This window comes from Cupressus sempervirens, chromosome 2 (assembly GCF_028749045.1).
Source record: "Cupressus sempervirens isolate cs-2001-9-10 chromosome 2, ASM2874904v1, whole genome shotgun sequence".
Taxonomy (NCBI): domain Eukaryota; kingdom Viridiplantae; phylum Streptophyta; class Pinopsida; order Cupressales; family Cupressaceae; genus Cupressus; species Cupressus sempervirens.
Window position 1 is genome coordinate 414,639,139 of NC_143119.1, and position 21,230 is coordinate 414,660,368.

The 21,230-nt window shown below is 31.6% G+C and overlaps 1 protein-coding gene across 1 annotated transcript; it reads right to left on the minus strand.

The window, feature by feature from the left end:
* Nucleotides 1-11,409: 11,409 nt before the first annotated feature.
* LOC149572864 (uncharacterized) lies at nt 11,410-13,741 on the minus strand. Its single transcript, XM_089812001.1, has 2 exons — nt 13,388-13,741; nt 11,410-11,809 (listed from the first exon to the last, which is right to left on the minus strand). Exons 1-2 carry the CDS (start codon nt 13,563-13,565, stop codon nt 11,550-11,552), a joined length of 438 nt encoding a protein of 145 aa, XP_089668127.1. The 5' UTR covers nt 13,566-13,741; the 3' UTR covers nt 11,410-11,549.
* Nucleotides 13,742-21,230: the final 7,489 nt, after the last annotated feature.

The window sequence follows — 21,230 nt, forward strand, 5'->3', positions numbered from 1 at the left end:
GTGTCAATTGCTTCCCTCTGGGAAGCAATGACGACTCTATCTGCAATAGGTGCATGTGTAGGAATCATAGGAGGCATCCTCGATCCAACAAACTATCTAAGATCTGCAGGTGGCAGACGATCTACACTGCGGTACTGGTCACGATCTGCAATCTGACCACGCCCTTGTCTGCAATAATCAGGAATATCCAAGTAGTTGACATTGAGCCCTATACGGAACTCAGCGTACAACTGCTATGCAAAATAAAGGGGTATTTGGTCGTTATTAGGATAACGACCATATGCAGCTAAAAATCATGGATAGATCATGCTAGCAATAATAGGGTCTCTACATCGTGTGACTCTGTAGCCTCTCACCCTACCTTGTGTACCCTCATAAGCTGGAAAGAGCTCTCTTTGGATGACGTCTTTGGGGGCTACCCTCTTGACATCATCGAATGATGCATCTCCTGAAACCTCAGCCCTAAGCTCCCTAGATATGGAAGCTAATATGGCAGGAGTAAATGAATGGTGACCTCTAAACCTAGCTGTCAAATCCTGTAAACTCCTACATATCGTAGTACATATGTCTCTATAAAGACCATCATCAGAGGTCAATATAGAGTGCTGCAATCTAGCAACTTCATGCTCTGAAAATGCAAATAAAGCATTGATATCGATGCGTGGAGGTGGTGCAACAAGACCTCCAGCAGGAGCCGCAGGTGCAGCCTGACTTGGAACATGAGCCGCACTAGGAGCTGGAACATGAGCTGCACGACGAGCCCCACCAAAAGCTACAACACGAGCCCCACCACGAGCTGCATGAGGAGCCATATTGGGAATTGCATCAGGTGCTGCAACAAGAACCACATCAACTTGTGCCGCAATAGGAGCTACAGTAGGAACTACATCAGGTGTCGCACTAGAAGCCGCATCAAGCATATCGTGTTAAGCCATATCTGTAGAAATGTATGAAGAGCTAAACTGCCTGCTGTAGACAATTTTTTATTTTTAACATTAAAAATTATACACATGTAATTAAACATACATCATACATCATGGACCTAGATAATCTGTAACACATCCATACCTAGATTAATTTGCATATAAGTATAAGATAACTTTAAAGTTGAGAGTTTGGTTATGGTTAGAGTTAATTTGTTGTTCTAAAATTTTATTATACTTTGGGGGGTATTATTAGAGAATTCAATTAAAGGGTAATAAATTATTTATATTACTCTTAAATGATAATGTTTCGAGGTTTAGGTTTCAAGTTGGGTTACATATATATCATTTAAAACAAAGGTCATACTTCATGTATGTACATGTGTTTGAATGTATGTGCATGTATCTCAAATGTAATTTTAAACAATTTAGGACTAGGGTCAACTTGTTTTAATTTTATGTAAGTTAGGCTTCAATTAGGTTTTCAAATAGGGTTTTAGTATAATTAGGCTCAATTTTAGGGTAAGATTTAAGACCTTATGACACTGTCAGGGTTTACACGAACTTACATAATTTCTAGCATTAAATTTAGGGGTTAATATTGAAGTCCATGGTTAAGAATTTAGGATAAGAGAACTTAGCATATGAAGTTTATGATTTGGTTCAAGATTATGATTTAGGGTATTTATTATCATTTATAATATTGGGTTTAGAAATTAAATTTTAAGATCAAGGTTAGGGTTAGGGTTTGGATAATGGTTAGGGTTAGGGTTTGGTTAGGTTAGGGTTAGGTTTTGGATGTACATGTATGTTATATTCATACCTAGATATGCAAATTAATCTACATTCTTATATATGTATAATTTAGGATCTCCCCTTAAGACATGTCATTGAATTATATAGTTAATTATATACTTCTAATTATTAAGACATTAAAAATAATAACATATGTACATTTAAACATGAATATTGAAAACATATGTATGCACGTCTATATCTAACACATGAACATATTTACATGTACTTTTATGAAATAAAATATACATTTTAATCTACATTTTTATGTATAATTTAGGATCTCCCCTTAAGACGTGTTATTAAATATAGTTAATTACACTTGGTTATAAGATAAATTAAGATCAATAGTTAACATATACACAAATTATACATATAAAAATGTGAATTTATTAAAAACATGTACATACATCTACTTTTAACCATGAACAAATATACATGTACATTTATGTTCAAAATAAAAAATTATACATTCTAATCTATATTTTTACATGTACAATTTAGGATCTAGACCCTTAAGATAAGTCATTTAATTAAACTTTTGAAATAAAGACATTAAAGTGAATTTGACATATATATATATATATATATATATATATATATATATATATATATATATATATATATATATATATATATATATATATATATATATATATATATATATATATATATATATATATATATATATATATATATATATATATATATATATATATATATATATATATATATATAATTTGTTTTCTAAAATTTATATTATTATAAATTTTGTAATGTTTTTCTATTTTTTTAAAAATATTTTTCTAATATTTTTATAAATTTTCTAATTTTTTTTAATGTTTTTTAAAATTTGTTTTCTAAAATTTATATTATAATAAATTTTCTAACGTTTTTCTAATGTTTTTGCAATTTTTTTTAAAAAATTGTTTTCTAAATTTTATATTAAATTATAAATTTTCTAATATTTTTTCTAATGTTTTTTTAAATTTATTTTTAAATATTTTTAAAAATATTTTTTCTAAATTTTATATTAAATTATAAATTCTCTAATATTTTTGTAATATTTTTTTCTAAATTTGTTTTTCTAAAATTTCTAATGTTTTTGCAATATTTTTTTTTCTAAATTTTATAATTTTTTAAAATGTTTTTTTCTAAATTTTCTAATTTTTTTAATGTTTTTTTTAATTTTCTAATTTTTAAAAATATTTTTTTATAAATTTATTTTCTAAATTTCATATTAAATTATAAATTTTCTAATGTTTTTGTAATGGTTTTTTTCTAAATTTTCTAATATTTTTGTTATTTTTTTTTCTAAAATTTTAAATATTTATTTAATGTTTTTTTGCTTTTTTTTTTCTAAATTTGTTTTCTAAATTTTATATTAAATTATAAATTCTCTAATGTTTTCGTAATGTTTTTTCTAAATTTGGTTTCTAATATTTTTCCTAAATTTTTTACTATTTTTGCTAATGTTTTTTAATGTTTTCTATATAATATTTTTCTGTTTTCTAAATTAATATAAATAAACAATAAAAATATTAAATTAACAATTAGATATGTTTTCAAAACTATTACAAATGTAAATAACATTCAAATATATTTTCAAAACATAAAAAAAATGCATTGAAAACATTAAAATCTACTTTGATAATATAAAAAAATACTTCAAAAACATTGAAAATATTAAATTAAAGATATTTTGACATACTCGATAACGAAAAATGACAAGATGACGTCACCATAAGTAGCACAAACCACATGTTCGCCCGAACACTCAATGAACAGGACTCACCATGAAAATGACTTTGAAAAAGTTAAAAAATTGATTTAAACCGCCGGAAATCGTTCCAACATGGGTTCGCGTGAACATGTACAATGCGCATGTTTGCATGAACATACGTGTAATGCCCCACCAAAGGATCCAAAGAATATCACTAAGTTTGCCAAACATTTTTTTTATTTTAAACATGAAAGTAAAACCATTCATAACATCTGCGGAAGCATTAGTAACATCCAACTAAAAGTAAACATAACATACATACAGATTACATTCTTTAAAGATCTCTTAATGTTGAATCACATCTAATTTTAACTATTCATCTAACATCACATCCTTATGAAATAACAATGATACATCCAATGTTCATAAATTACATTTTCGATTGCTCAATCGTCTACTGTACATATCACAGGGTATGAAAAGCTTAAAAGAATATACATCCGTGTAAATAAACTACATCATCATAATAACTCTAATCCATGATGCAGTAACATAAATGAAACCACATATCATACATGATACATCATCACAAAAGATATAAACATCCATCATAAAAGATAACCATATATCACAAACATAATTAACTAAGTGCACGGTTCCTCCCAACCGTTAATAGCATCATTAGACCATCGTGGATCCTAGCCATCCCTCCGTGCATAACATTCCAAAGCACCGAAGAGATCATCGGTATTAACATAGTAGGAATGTCACTCCTAAAACATCCTACTAACATGCAAAGTAAAGCATAGGATACCATCATCTAACATATGCAAATCATCAATATAAGAAACATACCAATAAATACATCCATCATAAGGTATATCATCTATCATAATGCTCCAAGATCATAATGAAGATAAATACCAACCAAAAAAGCATCAGCCACGGTGTCTCAGACGGATCTCAAATGATAAGAGTGAAAAATACACTACCACCCGATCGCGTGGAACCTAAGTGGTCCACTCCCATTGTGCTAAGGAGATAATCTCAAGTCCCAAACAAGATATCAAAATCACATAGCATAAATCTCTATAGTGTAGGAATCCTAAAAGTATACTACTCAAAGGTTCCAACACACACAAAATTGACATCTAAATCCTAGAGGCACACAATGACATGTAGAAAACCTACTATGCAAGCGAAAAAGTGTCATCGCATTTATCACGTACAAGTTACCCTGGCAGTTAGCTAAACTCCACGGGTCCATACTGATCTCATGCGGCCACTAGTATCCTCTCATACTGACGAGGCATACTACGGAATGCACGGTCGCAACCATGCGTTCTCACTACTCCCATCCTAGCCTATACAAGCGCTCAAGGCATGGGTGAGAACATCAAAACAATTATCTCATGGAACCCTAAGCTCATGGAATCATAAAATCACCACAGTCCTGTACAAGCGACTGTAAAGAAAATCCAAAAGATAATCCATAAAAAGAATCATCAAATATCCATGATAAAAGCATCAAATATCCATAATAAGAATCATCAAATCTCCAAGATAAGAATCATCAAATCTCCATGAGCATCTGAAAAGCATCCATAAAAAAATTATGACCACAACAGTTCTCTATTGGCAACTGAAGGTATCATTGATAATCATAAGTATCCATTGGTTCTCAATAACCAAAATATATCTCAAAATATATCACAATATCCATTGGTTTTGAACAAGCAACCAAGAATATCTTAAAATCATACTGATCGAAGACTCCAAAATGGTTGAGTCAAACATGTCACAACATGACATCATCAAGAAATAAATCAACATTTCAGTCCCATCATGATGACTAGAAAATAATCCAAAGATAACTGATGGATGACTCAAAAATGATTAGCTCAAATGTCTCAAATACAGAAGAATCTCAACTATAACAATTAGTAAATACAAACATTTCATAGAGCATACAATCACATTACCATGGTTGGGCTTATAAAGATCGAGACCAAATAAGATCAACATGCCATCATATCTCATAACCCCTGAGCCTCTGGTAACAACTTAGAACTGGTCAACACTAGTCAACCCAAAACTCAAAACAAGAAGCATAGAGAATACACGATGCAAACACATATTTTGGTTTTGCTAAAATCTCATAGTTGAATCAAGTGTAGAGGCTTCCAGTTTTCATTTCAAGTATACTTCAAGTGTCTTAAGTTTCATCATTTGACCTACAAGTCAACCCAATTGTTCTCCGATAGCATTATCCTTCCATTATTAAGAATTACATTCTATGAATAACTTAAGGATAAATATTCACTAAACTGATCATTATTGACCTTTAATTAAATTGTTCTCTTTATTTTGCTAAGATCAATGTTACAAATTGAATGACTCTTCTTTAATGTTACTTCAACTTTTCGAGATAATCAAAGGACCATTATTCGTTTATAAGAGAACCAATGATCAATCTTTGAATAAGAAAATTGTAACGTTATTAAAAAACTCAATTAACATAGGTACACCATCCATGACCTATTACATTCTAATAGTTCTCAATTAAATATTACTAAAGTTTGAGCCTTTTAATTAATTCGTTATCATCGTTGACAACCATATAATATCTAAAGTCATTATTCAAGTCATGAGAGTTCGACTTGTCAACTTTGATATACATACTTCACAACTTTTCTAGAGGAATCGATATTAGCATATCAATTAAAACTTTATTACATAACTTAATTATTAATTAAATCTAATTAACTCTAATTAATTTAATTAATAATTACATATCCATGACAACGTTCCAATTAATATCAGTTGACTAATAACTAACTATAATTTTGTAAGTTAAAAGCCAACTATAATCTAGTACACAAATATTCACATTCATAGTTCAATAATAACTTGTTAATATTTAATAACAAGGTATATTAGGAATCTATAATGACCACATTCGTCACTCTGCAACAATGTTCTCATTTATATTTTAATAATAACAAGTTATAATAAATCTCCAATACCAAATATTATTATCTCAAATAAGTTTCCCCTATGTACGTTGATTCAGTTAATTGATACTCCTCCAAATTATTAACCAATTTAATTTGATTAATATCTTTTACAGTATTTCAATCATTAACTAATTTTCTCTAGATTAACTCTGATCGTATTAATTGATAACTATTTAAACTATTTATACTATTATTTATTAATAGTTTGTTAGACCCAACAAACATTAATAAATAATAAACTCATCAAAACTATTATTAATCGATCTAGAAAACTTTACATAAGCCTCATTAGCTAACTCTTAATACCATTAAGGTATATCAATAATTTAGTTAATAATATATAACGTATTAATAATACCATAGTAATTCAAATTATAACAATGTTATAACAGTGACTCCATGTCAATTAAATCTTAATCCATTATCATTAAAGTCTCCTCATTTAAAAACGTAATATAAAATTACCATATCTAAATTATTTAATATTTATTAAATAGTATTTAATATACATTATAAAAATTCCACTATATAAACTATATTAAAATCTCTTTTCTTTTAATTTTCTCTTAATTACACTTCTTCTACTATTAACTAATCTTAATTAAATTTGATTTAATTAGATTAGATAATAAACCATATAAAACTAATGCATATTAATAAGATTCTAATAAGGAAAGATTACAATAATATTTTTAATTCATTCCATGCTTTGATATATATTATTTTTGTGAAGTTTAAGCATAAAGAACTCTTGGTTATGGGAAATGAAAAAATATCTGTCCTTGAATAAAACAGTCTTAGTACGACGGCCATATCTCCCTAATGAATCGTTGGATCAGGCTGAAATTGAAATATGTTGGAGAGGGCCAAGTTGTGCCAATTCTGACCAGAGCGATCAAATAAATTCGTTCTCGATAAAAAGTTATGAATGACTGAGTTCGGGTCTATCCAAGGGGCAGCGACAGGACAATTTGTGATGAATTAAAAATTTTCTCTTAAAAGGTAATTGTTCTCTAAATTTATCCAATAATTTCACTAATGGATTTGGCCATAAATCTTGAAACCATTTTCAAATCTATTTCAATTTGATTCTAATTCGAACCCAAACCCGTTTAGATCTAATTTCTTCCTTAATTGGATCTAGGGTTTTTCTATTGTTTTCTTTGCAACCATACATATGTAGATTCCAATTTAATTGTAGATTCAATCACAAAGAGTATTCAGACACATATAACAAACATGATGAAGATAGGAAGAGAAATTGTGCAAAGAGAATATGCGAATATCACGAGTGCATCTGGACACTGATGCTAATCTGCCATGCCTTAGAAGTCCATAGAAAATCCCTTTCTTCTCCATCATTCGCAATTCCTCCAAGATCCAAGTCAACCAAATCTTCCAACTGACTAGAAGAGCTGGAAGGAACATAGAAGCATGTAGAAAATATATGAGCATATGAACTTCTCCAATGCATGTAAGTTTTGAAGCTTCCATTTTAAGCTTGTAGCTTGTAACTTCCATTTAAGCTTGAGGCTTTCATTTAAGCTTGTCCAAACACACTAGGAGAGCCTCTATTTAGAGGCCTCTAAGATGCATCTAGAGTGTCTCTAGAAACAACTGGAAGAGAAGCATGACAAGCAAACATGGGTCTTCTCCAACCTTCTAGATAAGTCTTAAAGTTGTAGACACCATGCGCTCAAATAAAATGCTAACTTCTAAGTGTAGACAACTAGTGCATTCTTAGAGTGCAAACTCCAGTGTTGTCTACATGACAACTCTCGAAAATTTGCAAACTCCTATGTGAGCAAATAATAAAAATAATGCACATTAATTAATATAATATTTAATTTACTCTTTCCAATTTAATTCATTTATTTATTAAATCTCATGCACTAATTTTTATAATTCCACTTTTCAATCTTAATATATTTATATTTTAATCACATGAGATTTAGAATCTTTTAATAATTTAAAATATATTTTTCATTTTTAAATTTTATTTTCCAAAACTTTATTGCTAAAATATTTATTAGCTTTAATAATAATATTATTTAGTCATTTATTTAAAAATGAGCTCCAAATATATTATTATTATTAAAATAAATATTGTCACATTCTAACTTTAAACTTTTTTTTTTTTAAAGAGGGGTAAACGCTTTGACCTGGAGCTATGAATCAGTGAGGCTACAAATGGGGGACCTCATCCCCATGAGATTTGAACCTTGATGGCAAGGATAACAACACAACAACTTAACCATCACAACATGCCACTATTGGCACTAACTTTAAATTTTTAACTTTTATTTTCAAATTTAATTATTTTTTCAATTAATTAAATAAAATAAATATTAAAATAGCATATTAATTTTCCATTAAATTAAACCATTAATTAAATCTTTTAATTAGGCTTAATTAATAGAAAATACATCAAAGACTCATAAGGTAAAAATATGAAAACCCATCATAGCCAAAATACATACAAAATCAAACCAAGGGTTTATATCACGAATTACGTTATCCAATATATTCGGAAGGTACTCCACTCAGATACTTGTCCTAATTTTTCAATTAGGACAAATGGCTTAAAGGGTTGGGATTTGGACTTGAGAATTTATCTCCCCTCTCTTATCATTGAGATGATGTGATAGGGTACGCTCATCCTGACAATTCAGGGAAGTCGATACCTGGTACCTGCAACCTGCATAAAAACCATGCATGTACAAACACAATATATACTAAACTAAATAGGCAATGGCAGGAAGTGGTGCATCGTGTAGATCTCGACTAGCAGGTGACTACGACTCCCTTCTTTAACCACATCAGACACGCCATACAAAAGAAAACACACACACCATACACATGCAAGTATGGGGTAAGTATCCATAAGAAAACAGATATGATAATAAATCATCTTACTAATCATCATTAATAACTGCAAACACTGAAAATAATCATCATGCATACATGAAATGCAAAATCTAAGTAATCTCATCACATAATAAACTGAATCCATAGCACAATATTTGATAATCTCAAAAGAATGCTGCTAACCAACAACATAAAACTAGCTCTAAAAGAGTTCAACAATGGTAACAAAATGCAAACCAGGGGCAGGCACTACAATACGTGCATACACACACATATGTTCGCACGAACATGCGCATTGTACATGTTTGAGCGAACGTATGGTAAATCGGGATCCAAAAATTTGCTAGCTTTTTCAAGTTTCTTCCTTCCACTAAAGTGGAACCCATTATTGTGGGTTCACCCTATCTAAAATTGGTATGCATAGTTGTTATTGCAACAATATGTCCTATTTTGCTTAATACATTAGCTACTTGATTTTATTTCCCCCTAATATAGTTGATCTCAAAAACTTAATCTGATATCAACTCCAACCACCTTCTTTATTAAGCATTGAAATTAGGTTGGGTGAAGATGTATTTCAACCCTTGATGATCTGATATATCCGTTTAAATGGTTTTCCTAGTAGGCAGTAATACCATTTTTGCAAGGCATGAACAATTGCAACCAATTCTAAATCACGCGGGGGATAATTTATCTCATAGTTCTTGAGCCTTCATGATTCATATGCAATCACATGCCCATGTTGCACTAGTACCACATCAAGCCCTACTAGAAATCGTCCCTTCGTATCTAGTTATTTTGGAATTAGTGTTGTGGTTAATTTTTCTTTGAATAACTTAAAGGCTTGTTGAAATTTACTAGCCCATTCAAACCTTTTCTCTTTGTGCTCCAATGAAGTAATGGGGTGAGCGATACATGAGGAATTTAGGACATATTTCCTATAATATCCTGTCAATCTCATAAAGCTTCTAACTTCTTGAACATCTTTGGGAACTAGTCATTCAAATATTGCCTTGATCTTCATAGGGTCTACTACTATTCCATCTCTAGAGATTATGTGGCCCAAATACTAAATTTCCTTATGGAAGAGGCACACTTGGACAATTTACCAAATAACTAATGCTCTCTGAGACATTGTAAGATATGGTGTAGATGTTGTAGATGTTCCTCCTCAGTCTTAGAGTAAATTAGTATGTTGCCAAGGAATATAGAAACAAACTCCCCTTAAACTCTCTTTCTTGATGAGAGAGAGATTAGAAGAGAGATGAGGTGAAGATAGTTGAGAATGAGATACCATTAGGGAAGGAAGAAGGGAAACAAAGGGCACGAGAGAAAGAAGGGTGTGTACTCAACACTCCTTTAGAAGTCCTAAGAGAGATGTAATTTGAGAAAGATGCATTTTTCTTTGGGATGCCTTGGCTATGCTCCTTCGAAAATCCAAAAATCCCTTGCAGTCTGCACACATCCACCCAAGTAGAGATTAGGTAGACCTATTATAGAATATAGGTCTTGTTAATGGTCCAAGCTTCATGCATTATCGTTTTCACATGATTTGACTCAGTTGCAAGCATTGATCCTAGTCTTCTATGAACAAAACCAGGGTTTTAAAATCTTCCCATTTGAGGGTTCTCAGGCTCTATATCTTGTGACTTGGTGCTCACTTTGAGTTACACTGTTATTATGAATAGTTGAAAGGAAAATTGTAAAATATTTGCTTATTAATGTAATTGTAATAATTAAAAGAAGTATATAGGCTTTAACATTCATAATGTACTATCTTATAATAAAGAAAATATAAGTGGTTCTTCATATATACCATGACAATATTAGAGGTCTTCCCACATTGAACTCTAACGAGATGTGAAGTTAACTGCATTCTATTTAGATGTGAATGATCTTTATGTTGAACCAATCACTTACAATTGAGAAAAGCTAAATAATAATAATTACTATAGACATGATGGGCATGCTTCATATCTTCTCAAAAATACTTATTCTTCTAAAATGAAGTGAAAAAGTAATTTAGACCATTTCCTCAAATATTGTAAATAGATGTATCTTTATCATGAATGCAAACCCCATATTAGGAGTGACATAAAACAAGTGCTTTATTTATTTAAAAAAAAAGTTTCGTTCAATAGTAGGAAAAACTATCGTTCACTTATATATTTAAGCAAACATATTGCACTACATCTTGCCTGGCATTATCCCCAAACACAATGATTAACATCCTTTGTTAACCACTGGCTTAACGTAAAACTTCATTAGTCCAACATCACAATGCCTTCCATTACCTACACCACAAGCAAAATAGTAATTGGTAACCTTCTTTAATTTAAAAGAGAATCCCTCTCCAATTCCTTGAGTGGGATCTGCCAATTTCATTCCACTGCTCACATTGCATTTCTTGTAACTCGATTTGTCCTTCATCAACATCACATTGTGTGGCACCGAGCTTGATGTTGGAAATGAGTACTTGAACACTATTAAAAAACATAACAAAAAAATCAGCTATAAATGACATAACAATTCATATAGTTTTAGTCAATGTACATGTTGGAGAAGAATCTAATATGGATACCCTCATTATAATGAACAAGTGTTTTTTTACTAAGATTAAATTTCCTTCTAAATTAACGGTGTCATGATAAAGTATTCTAACATTATAAATATTGATGGATTATAGAATATAATTCAAAATATTTGTAGATTAATGGCATTTTGATTACAATTTAATCATCATATACATAAATGTGAAGTATTTAAAATTCATAAATGATGATGTATTATAGAATATGACTTAAAACATTAATAGATTTAATTGCATCATGACTAGCACTTAACTACAACACAAACAAATATAAAGTATTTCAATTTCACAAATAATGATGGATTATGGAATGCAATCCAAAGCATGGATAGATTAATGATGTTGAGACTAGAACTTAACTACTATACAAACACGTGCATTGTTCTCAAATTTTACAAATGACTGTAAAATGACGATGTAAATGATTTGAGATAATGATAGATAATAGTGTGATGTAAATGATTTGAGATAATGATAGATAATGGTGTCATGAATGGGACATAGCTACAACACAAAAAAGGACAAAGTATTTGGTTTTGACAAAAGTTGAAGAATTATAAGATTTGATCTGAAACATTGACATATTGTGGTGTCATGACTAGAGGTTAAAAACACAAACAAATATAAAGTATTTCAAAATCTTAAAATCTTGGGGTATGATCTGAAATATTGATAGATTAAATGGTGTTGTGACTATAACTTAACTACCACACAGACACATACAAAATATTGAAATTCTAAAATGTTGACTCAAATGCTTCAAATTAAAAATTAAAAATTTTGTGACTAGAAGTTAATTACAACAAAAGAAAACAAGAAGTATTCCATTTTCACAAGCCTCTATAGATTATGGAATATGATCCAAAACATTGATAGGCTTTCCATATTGCAACTAAACATACTTCCAACACAAATAAAGACAAGATATTTCAATTTTAGAAACATTGAGTTTGAGGTATTATAGCTAGAAGTTAACCAAAACACAAGTAAATACAAAGCCTTCTAATTTAAGAATATTTGATGAATTGTATAATCAGAAACATTGAGTTTGAGGTACTACAATTATAAGTTAACCAAAACACAAGTAAATACAAAACATTCTAATTTAAGAATATTGATGAATTACATAATGCGATATTGGTAAATTGAACATCACATAGATACAATGAGTGCTAACTATTCTATTCATGCCCATAAGAAATGAATTCTTGTTGACGACTACTCATAAAACATATCTCAATGAATTTGATTAAAAAAACTTCGAGTTAAATCTTCTTAACAATGTTACATTTGACAATATCTTCTTCCCAACTTAAATTTAACTACACAGCTAATTATCACAATCTCACAAACATAAATAACTTATAAAGTATCCCGCCCTAAACCATTTCAAAGAATAAAATCCCAAAAAACATTACCAAGAACAAAATCTCCAAACCCTAAAAATGAAAGTTAGCCATGGAAGTCTTACCAAGCACATCATCGACATAAATCTTGCCGGCCTTAGAGATCCAGTCGGTGTAATTGAAACCATAACGCCATCCTTCACTTCCTCCCACACTGATGTTTCTGCCACCACCAGATTCAACATGCGCAGAGCAGAGAAGGATCACCGCCAACAGACAGAAAAAGCCCTCAAAACCTCCCATTGCAGTTTTCAGTCACAGAGAAATCAAAGGGCAATCCATGTATTTATACACCTTCCCTCCCCTCTTCAGATAATTTTTGCAGGGCATAATCAGCCAGATCAGATCACAGAATCCCAGATGACGGACTACGTTCCGTTAACGGCACAAAGATTTGCAATAGAAGCATTCATTTCAAAGATAATATTATTCAGTGAAAATCAATATATCGTTGAAATCTGAAGCAGAATTTGGGGTGTTTTAAAATTAACAGATTTGCAGTAGAAGCATTCATTTCAAGGATAATATTATTTGGTGAAAAGCAATATATCGTTGGAATCTGAAGCAGAATTTGGGGTGTTTTATAATTGTTTGTGTCAGTCGAACTGAGGTGGTCACATGGTGTTCATGTATGTGCTCAATTCAGCGATGAGGCGGAGAAAGGAATTTAATAGGGTAACTTCTTCAGATTTTTTAAAGCAGATTCAAAGAATTTTATAAATGCACTGTTACAGAAGTTGTTTCTTACATGTGAATGCATTCAATCTTTGTTTCAGAGCTCAAGAAATGAATTACGACAAGTGTTTTTAATTGCAACGCATCGAAACCACCTACCAATGCCATATAAGTTGGGCACAGAATGTATCATAAGTCAATTTTTTTTTTCCTTTTTCTTCAGGGTCTTTTTTCTCAATTTTTGTTGTTGTTTTCGATTACTAAACATATAGAGATCACGAAGTTGAAAATTTCAGCAAAATCTGTTGTATTTTCGATTTTATCAATTTTAGAAAGCACATTAAAAGTATTATAACTTATTTTATGTATTTATATATTGTAAATGGTAAATTGGATTTCAATGATTCTTTTGGTTGTCTTTATATGCAACTTAACTACTTATAATCAATATTTTGACTTTTGGATAGTAACAATACAAGTTGTGCAATCTTTCATATACACACCAGTCAAAAGTGGTAATTTTGGGATCTATATGTACTCAAGCATAAAAACAAAAGTGGCCATTTCAAAATGTCACCCAAAATGTGACATCGTTTGCACTACTACCTATTTGGTTAGAAAAAGTCAAATCAAATCAAACCAAAATAACCAAATCAGAACTAAATAAATAAATAAAAATATTGAATTTAGTGTGTTGCAACATGTGGAGCTAGTGGCCTAATAAACTTCAATATTTAGATAGGCAAAAGGACATTTTTTGTCCCAATTTTCATTGCTCTCATCATGTTTTGGAATTATTTTCCATGTAACCAACTTGTCACCCTCCTCTCCAACCATTTTGTGTTCTACACTCATCCTCTCGAAGTCGACATTCTCTCTAGGTTGTAGGCAATGTTGACTTTTCCTTCTTCCTTGTAGTTCGTTGTCAACAATAAGCGATTTGTTGTCATTCTTGCACTTTATTATATTTTTCATCATTTAGTTGTATGACATTGAGCATTTCATTGAAATGTTTTGTTTCAATTTATACTATGAAATCATTATATAGATATGAAATAAATAGAACATTGTGTGTTTTATTATGAATACGTGGTTCTAATGTTTTATGGGCATTATGATCAAGGGAAAGGCATTAGTGGTGACTATGGCTAACTTCATGCATTTATATAAGGATATATTTGGATTACGATGATTTTTTAGTTGACTTTGTATGTCTAAAACTAAGGTTTCATATTCCGGGTACCAACAATGCATGTTGTAGGTGTTATGCGTGACAGTGTCAAAAAGTGGTTATTTCAAAGTGTTGACTGATACATGACCCCCAATGCACCAATAGCCATTCACTCAAAATACTAGTACTTGTGGAAAAATGTCCCAGTATTGGTGCACAAATGTCCTAGTAATAGTTCAGAAATCTCCAACAATCATGAATAAAAAAGCATAGAAAAGAAAAAGAATGATCAACTATTTGTACATAAATGATCCATTATTGCTATGTGCCAGAGTATTTAAGTGAACAATTATTAGGGGGTCACTATGACAAAAGTGGGAGGTTATCTGGCCTCAAGCCACTATTGGTGCCTTTCCCCTAATGTCTCAAGTTTTGAGTGGTTTCAGGACTACACATCATCTATGCTCTCTAGGTTTCTAAAAACATTGACCCATCATCTTGTCTTACATTTTTGCATTCAATGATACAACTAAATATATTTTTATCTACTTACTTTGTCATTTTTGAATCACTATAGGAATGTGTAGGGTTTCATTATGTTGTGAAATAATTACAATTTTATTTGGAATAGGTTTTTGTTTAGCTCTACTAATTCCAAATATATTGTATAGGGTTTCATTTCCATGTACTTTGTGGCTTTTATGTACATAGATAATTTTATAGCTTTTCAAATAAATGTATAATTTTATTAATTTTCCTCAAACCTCTATTATTAGTTCCAACTAATTTTCCAAGTTATCTCTATGAAGTAGGCAATTTCAACCAACAAACACTTAGGTCAATGGAGAACTTGACAAGATTTGATCAATGAAACTAAATTGATCAAAATCCTCTACACTCTAGGCTTTATTAACATAGGTAGATGCATCCTTATCAATACCCTTGTCATCCTAATTCTTCTCAAATGGGTATTTGAAACATATGAGCTCTCAACATATGAAATTAGAAGAACGTCCAAGTTTCAAGTGGATTTGGCTATATCCCTTGATTTTTAGACATTAGAGACTTGAGTGAAGATAATTTTAACCTTCAACTAAAACTTAAAACAAACCTAAAACTTAATGAGCATGGAAAGGAAACACTTTTTTTTTTTTGTATTTTCGGATATATATGATAAAATTGTACAACACAAGAGAATGATAGGTGCCCATCCTAGGGCTTATAAAGTCAAAAAAAGAGTGTAAATAGTGAAACAACTAAAATATTGTCTCAAAAAGTATAAGTAGCAAAAAAAATTCCTATATGAACCTTGAGGGAAAGGTAATGTAAAAACTTTATTAGATCTTTTAGATATATAAAATTAACAAAAGTAACATAAAACAACATGCATACCACAAGTAGTGCCCCTTGGTATCACTTCTAGCCACATTGCAGAGGGCTCTGGTGCGTTGTTTGTAGTCAAAATGGTAGTGAAAGCTGGTTATGAGAATCTCTAGCTAGAAGGGGATTCTTTGAATATTAGTAACACTTTAAATAATAAAAATGTTGCCTCTTGGACTATATAATTAATTATCTCAGAAATTAAGGAGCACCTCTAAAACTGTAATAAAGTTCAAAATTCCCATAATTATAAGGAAACAAATAGGATGACAGATTCGATTGCCAACGTGGTTGTTAGCTCATGTAAGTAGATGACATGGGAGGATGACATAAGTGTCCGATTGAAGCTTAAAGAGTTAATTAATATTGATGTGACTAATGCAGCTATGGGGAGGATTTGTTAATTATTTTCTTTTAATTTGTGGGTGCTGTGGTAATTATTAGGGGAAATATCAAATTTTGAGGTGGTACCTTTCCATAATTTCCATCTTAATTTGGCATGTATTCTAGGTCTCGCTGAGGGCTTTTTGTGGGTTGAAAAGGTTATTTCTTCTCATGAATGAAACTACCTCTAGTTTTTTCATTTCTTTGCTCAAGATCAATTTGAATCAACTGCCTATGATGTGGGGTGTGCCAAGAAAACATGAGTCATTGACCTACAACTTCTAGAAGAAGAAGAAATAGATATGGGAACAACTTTCTAAAGTTAAGGTTACTTGTTATTTGAACCTCTTGTAGGAATGAGAAGAAATATGTAGCAGAGAAGAGGAATACTAGAGACAAAAATTGAGGGAATTATGGCTATGGGAGGGGATAGAAATATGAAATATTTCCATGCTTTAGAAAAATAAAAAACAACTGTTACTCGCATTTTCTCTATCACTAATGCTAAAACTAGCATTCTACTTTCTGAACCTCAAAGCATACAAGAGGATGGAGTCAGATATTTCCAAAGTTTGCTAGCCCTCCCATCTATGCTTGGATTAGTAGAACCTCTAATGGATGAACTCCTAGAGGCAATTCCTTCATTAGTCACAGAAGCTAATAATTTGAAACTAATGGCTCCGTTCACAATTCAAGAACTCAAAAAGGTAGCCTTTTCTTTACCTCCAGACAAACACCTAGCCCTGATGGCTTTACTGATTTATTCTTCCTGGGTGTAATAGAAGAATCTAGGGCCAGTAAATCCATGTTAAAGTATTTCAACACCACAAACATAACCATCATTCCTAAAGTTAAGAAAGCTAAATCAATTGTAGAATTCTGCCTGATTTCTTTATGCAACATTATTTATAAGATTATCACAAAGGCTATATATCTCATAATGCAACATTTGATTCCAAGACTTGTATCATAGCCTCAAGGTAGATTTATCCCAAGAAGAGAAGCAATGGAAGGGGCTCTTAAGACACATGAAGCACTACATTCTATTAATTGTAGCAAATCATCACATTTTGTCATCAAGATGGACATGATGAAGGCATATGATAGGGTAAATTTGGGACTTTCTACTCAAAGTCTTGCATAAATTTGGCTTTGCAAAAGGATGGTGTAAATGGATAAGAGATTACATATTGGGTGCTGGATTCTCAGTATTGATAAATGGGTTGCCTGCTAGTTTCTTTTCATCCACACAAGGGATTAGGCAAGGTGACCCCTTGTCACCAGTGTTATTCATCCTCATGGAAGAATCTTTTAGTAGCCTCATGTAGAAAAAGCAGGCTTTAGGCAACTGGCAAGGAGTTCAGATAGATCAGACATACATTTCAGTGACAAATTCCTTCTTTGTAGATGATACTTTTCTTTTTGGAGCTTCCAAAATCTTGGAGGCTAGTCACATCAAACAAATGTTGGGCCTTTACACGACCGCCTCAAACCAAAAAGTTAACCCCCTAAAATAAAAAATATATTTGCTTAATACCTATCAGATTATATCCAATAGGATTGTCAACCTTCTAGGATTCACAGTTGACTTTCTTCCATCTGTATATCTTAGCATTCCATTCTTCATGGGGGAAAATAAAATTAGTTATTGGACACCAATCACCGATAGAATCAAATCCAGAGTAGTAGCATGGAAAGGAAGATGGCTATTTCTACCAAGCAGAATATTACTTATTAAAACACTACTGTTTGCAATTCCAAACTATTACTTATCAGTTCTCAAAGTGCCACCTTCAGTAATCCAAAGCATTCAAAATTTGTTGAGAGAATTCTTATGGACATGTAATATGAATGGAGAGAAGAAAATACCTTTGGTCTCTCTAGAGAATGTGGCTCAGGTCAAACAATTAGGTGGTGCAGGGATTCATGATCTGCAAAAATGAAATTAGGCTTTTGGGGAAAAATTAATGTGGCAAATGTACACCAAACCTCAAAACACTTGGTGCCAAATAATGAAAAAGAAGTACCTAGATGATGCCAATCTAAAGAGAATTATCACTTTATTAGACCCCCCCCAAAGGTTCAATTATCTAGGATTTCATGATTTCTTCTAGAGAAATAGTAATTAACTTCATAACTTGGGAAGTGAATAATGACTTGTCAGTTAAATTCTGGCATGACTCATGGAATGGTGCACCACCCCTATCCAAACTGGATGATATAGAGATCATTGTTGCTACCTTGGAAAATGTATGGGGTTCTTTTTTGTGTGACTACGTTTCAGCAATATGCTTATTCTTAAGGAAGGTGATCTGAAAAGATCCTAATGATCTACTAGTATCCCATCGGGAAATACAACGTTTGGAAAGTATGTTTTTGAAAAAAATGGTCTACCTCTCAGATTTGGGGAATAAACTAATTTGGGCTCCAAGGAAAGATGAGAACTTCACCATCAAAGAAGGATACAAACTTATCCATCAGTGGGATACCAATAAAAAACCATCCTATGCTTACTCATTTTGCTGGAATCATTTGACTCTGCCTAAAGCCGAATGTTTTGCTCGAATAGGTTTAAAGAACAATACACTAACCAATGATCAATTATACATATTAAACATTGCACAACTGTTCAATTTCCTAGTGTGTGATAGCCAGCAGGAAGATGCAAATCATTTATTTTAAATTTCCCATTTGCACAGGATTGTTGGTTATTTTTCCTTGAGAAATTGCATTATTCTACACCACTTCCATCCAAATTATGGGACTCATTTGAGTAATGCCTAGAGCTTTATTCCACATCTATTTTCTCTACTTTTAGAAATGCATCCCAACGTTAGTAGTGTGGGCAATATGGTGGGAACAGAACAAAAGAATTTTTCGTAGGATATCCTCACCCATTCAAGTAGTTACCTCGGACTTGGAAAGATCAACATCTGAAATAGTGAATGCTAGCCACAAAAAGCTCAAATATAATTTAGTCATGACAAGTTGGGACAACTCTATCTTGCATGGATGGGGAAACATACATGTGCCTTTTGGTTGGTGTCAACAAACCATATCTAATAAGGCACAAAATAGAGCTTTAGTCAAGTGGGTTCCACCCTCTCAAGGGGTTGTTAAAATAAACTTTGACGGTTCTTCTAGAGGCAATCCAAGGAATTCAGGAGCAGGTTTGTGCATCTATGATCACCAAGGCTCACTGTTGGCATTAAAGTGTTGTCCACTCCCACAAGGTTCAAATAATATGGCAAAGACTTAGGCCTTACAAAAAAGCTTAGTATTGGCTAAAACTAGTGGATTTCACCATATCCATATAGAAGGTGATTCGATGGTAATAATTAATGCATGTATCAATTGTGTATCACATAATTGGAGGCTAACATATATCTTTCAACAAATATGGCACTTATTAGATTCCTTTCCAGAAGTACTCATCTCCCACACATTGCAGAAAGGCAATGAGTTGGCAGGCCACCTTGCCAACAAGGGGTGTGATGTTCATGAGGAGACGATGTTTATACCTAACAAAATCATTCAACAGGATGCAAAATTACACGAATTACTTGTTTGGACAAGACAACAAGTGATGGGATATGTTCAAATTTGTAGATTTGAGAAAGGATGTTGCTGGTTACTCCCATATGTAAACTGTCATATTGGCCCTCATTGGTTTGTGATGTGCTTGTCACTTGGTAGATATTGTTACAACACAACAATTGTCCAAATGGTAGGGTACTACTTATGCCTAGGAATGTGGAGGATTTATGTGATAATGTGAATATGAAATCATAGGATCATTAATTTGAATCAACAATTTTTAGTTGTGAATCACCATTGTTAGTTTTCATCCCATCTTAAGTACATTACATTTGTATGTATTATGTACAACAAATTTTTGTGGGAAAGATTAGAAATTGATATCCCTTTTGTATGTACCCTATAAGTGGGTTTTTTTGTTTGTAAAATGTAAAGATCAATATCATTACTATACATGTATACGACAATGATTCCAGGGTTACTTCCTAATTCTTCCACGGATGAGTCATTGAATCAGTTATTATTAATATAATTATGGTGGCCAGTCCACTTTGGCTTTAAAAAAAGAGGTTAAGGTTACTTGTTACCACAAGAAACTCCATGGATTCAAACATCATGTTATTGTGGATTTCTTTAGGAGCTAGATTGGAGGTAAAGTTTGTCTTTATGGGGTTATTATAACAATTAATGAGGAATTTTTAGCTGGTATAATGGGGCTTCCTAATACTGGTATAAAATTTAACAAGGAAATGAAGATTTCA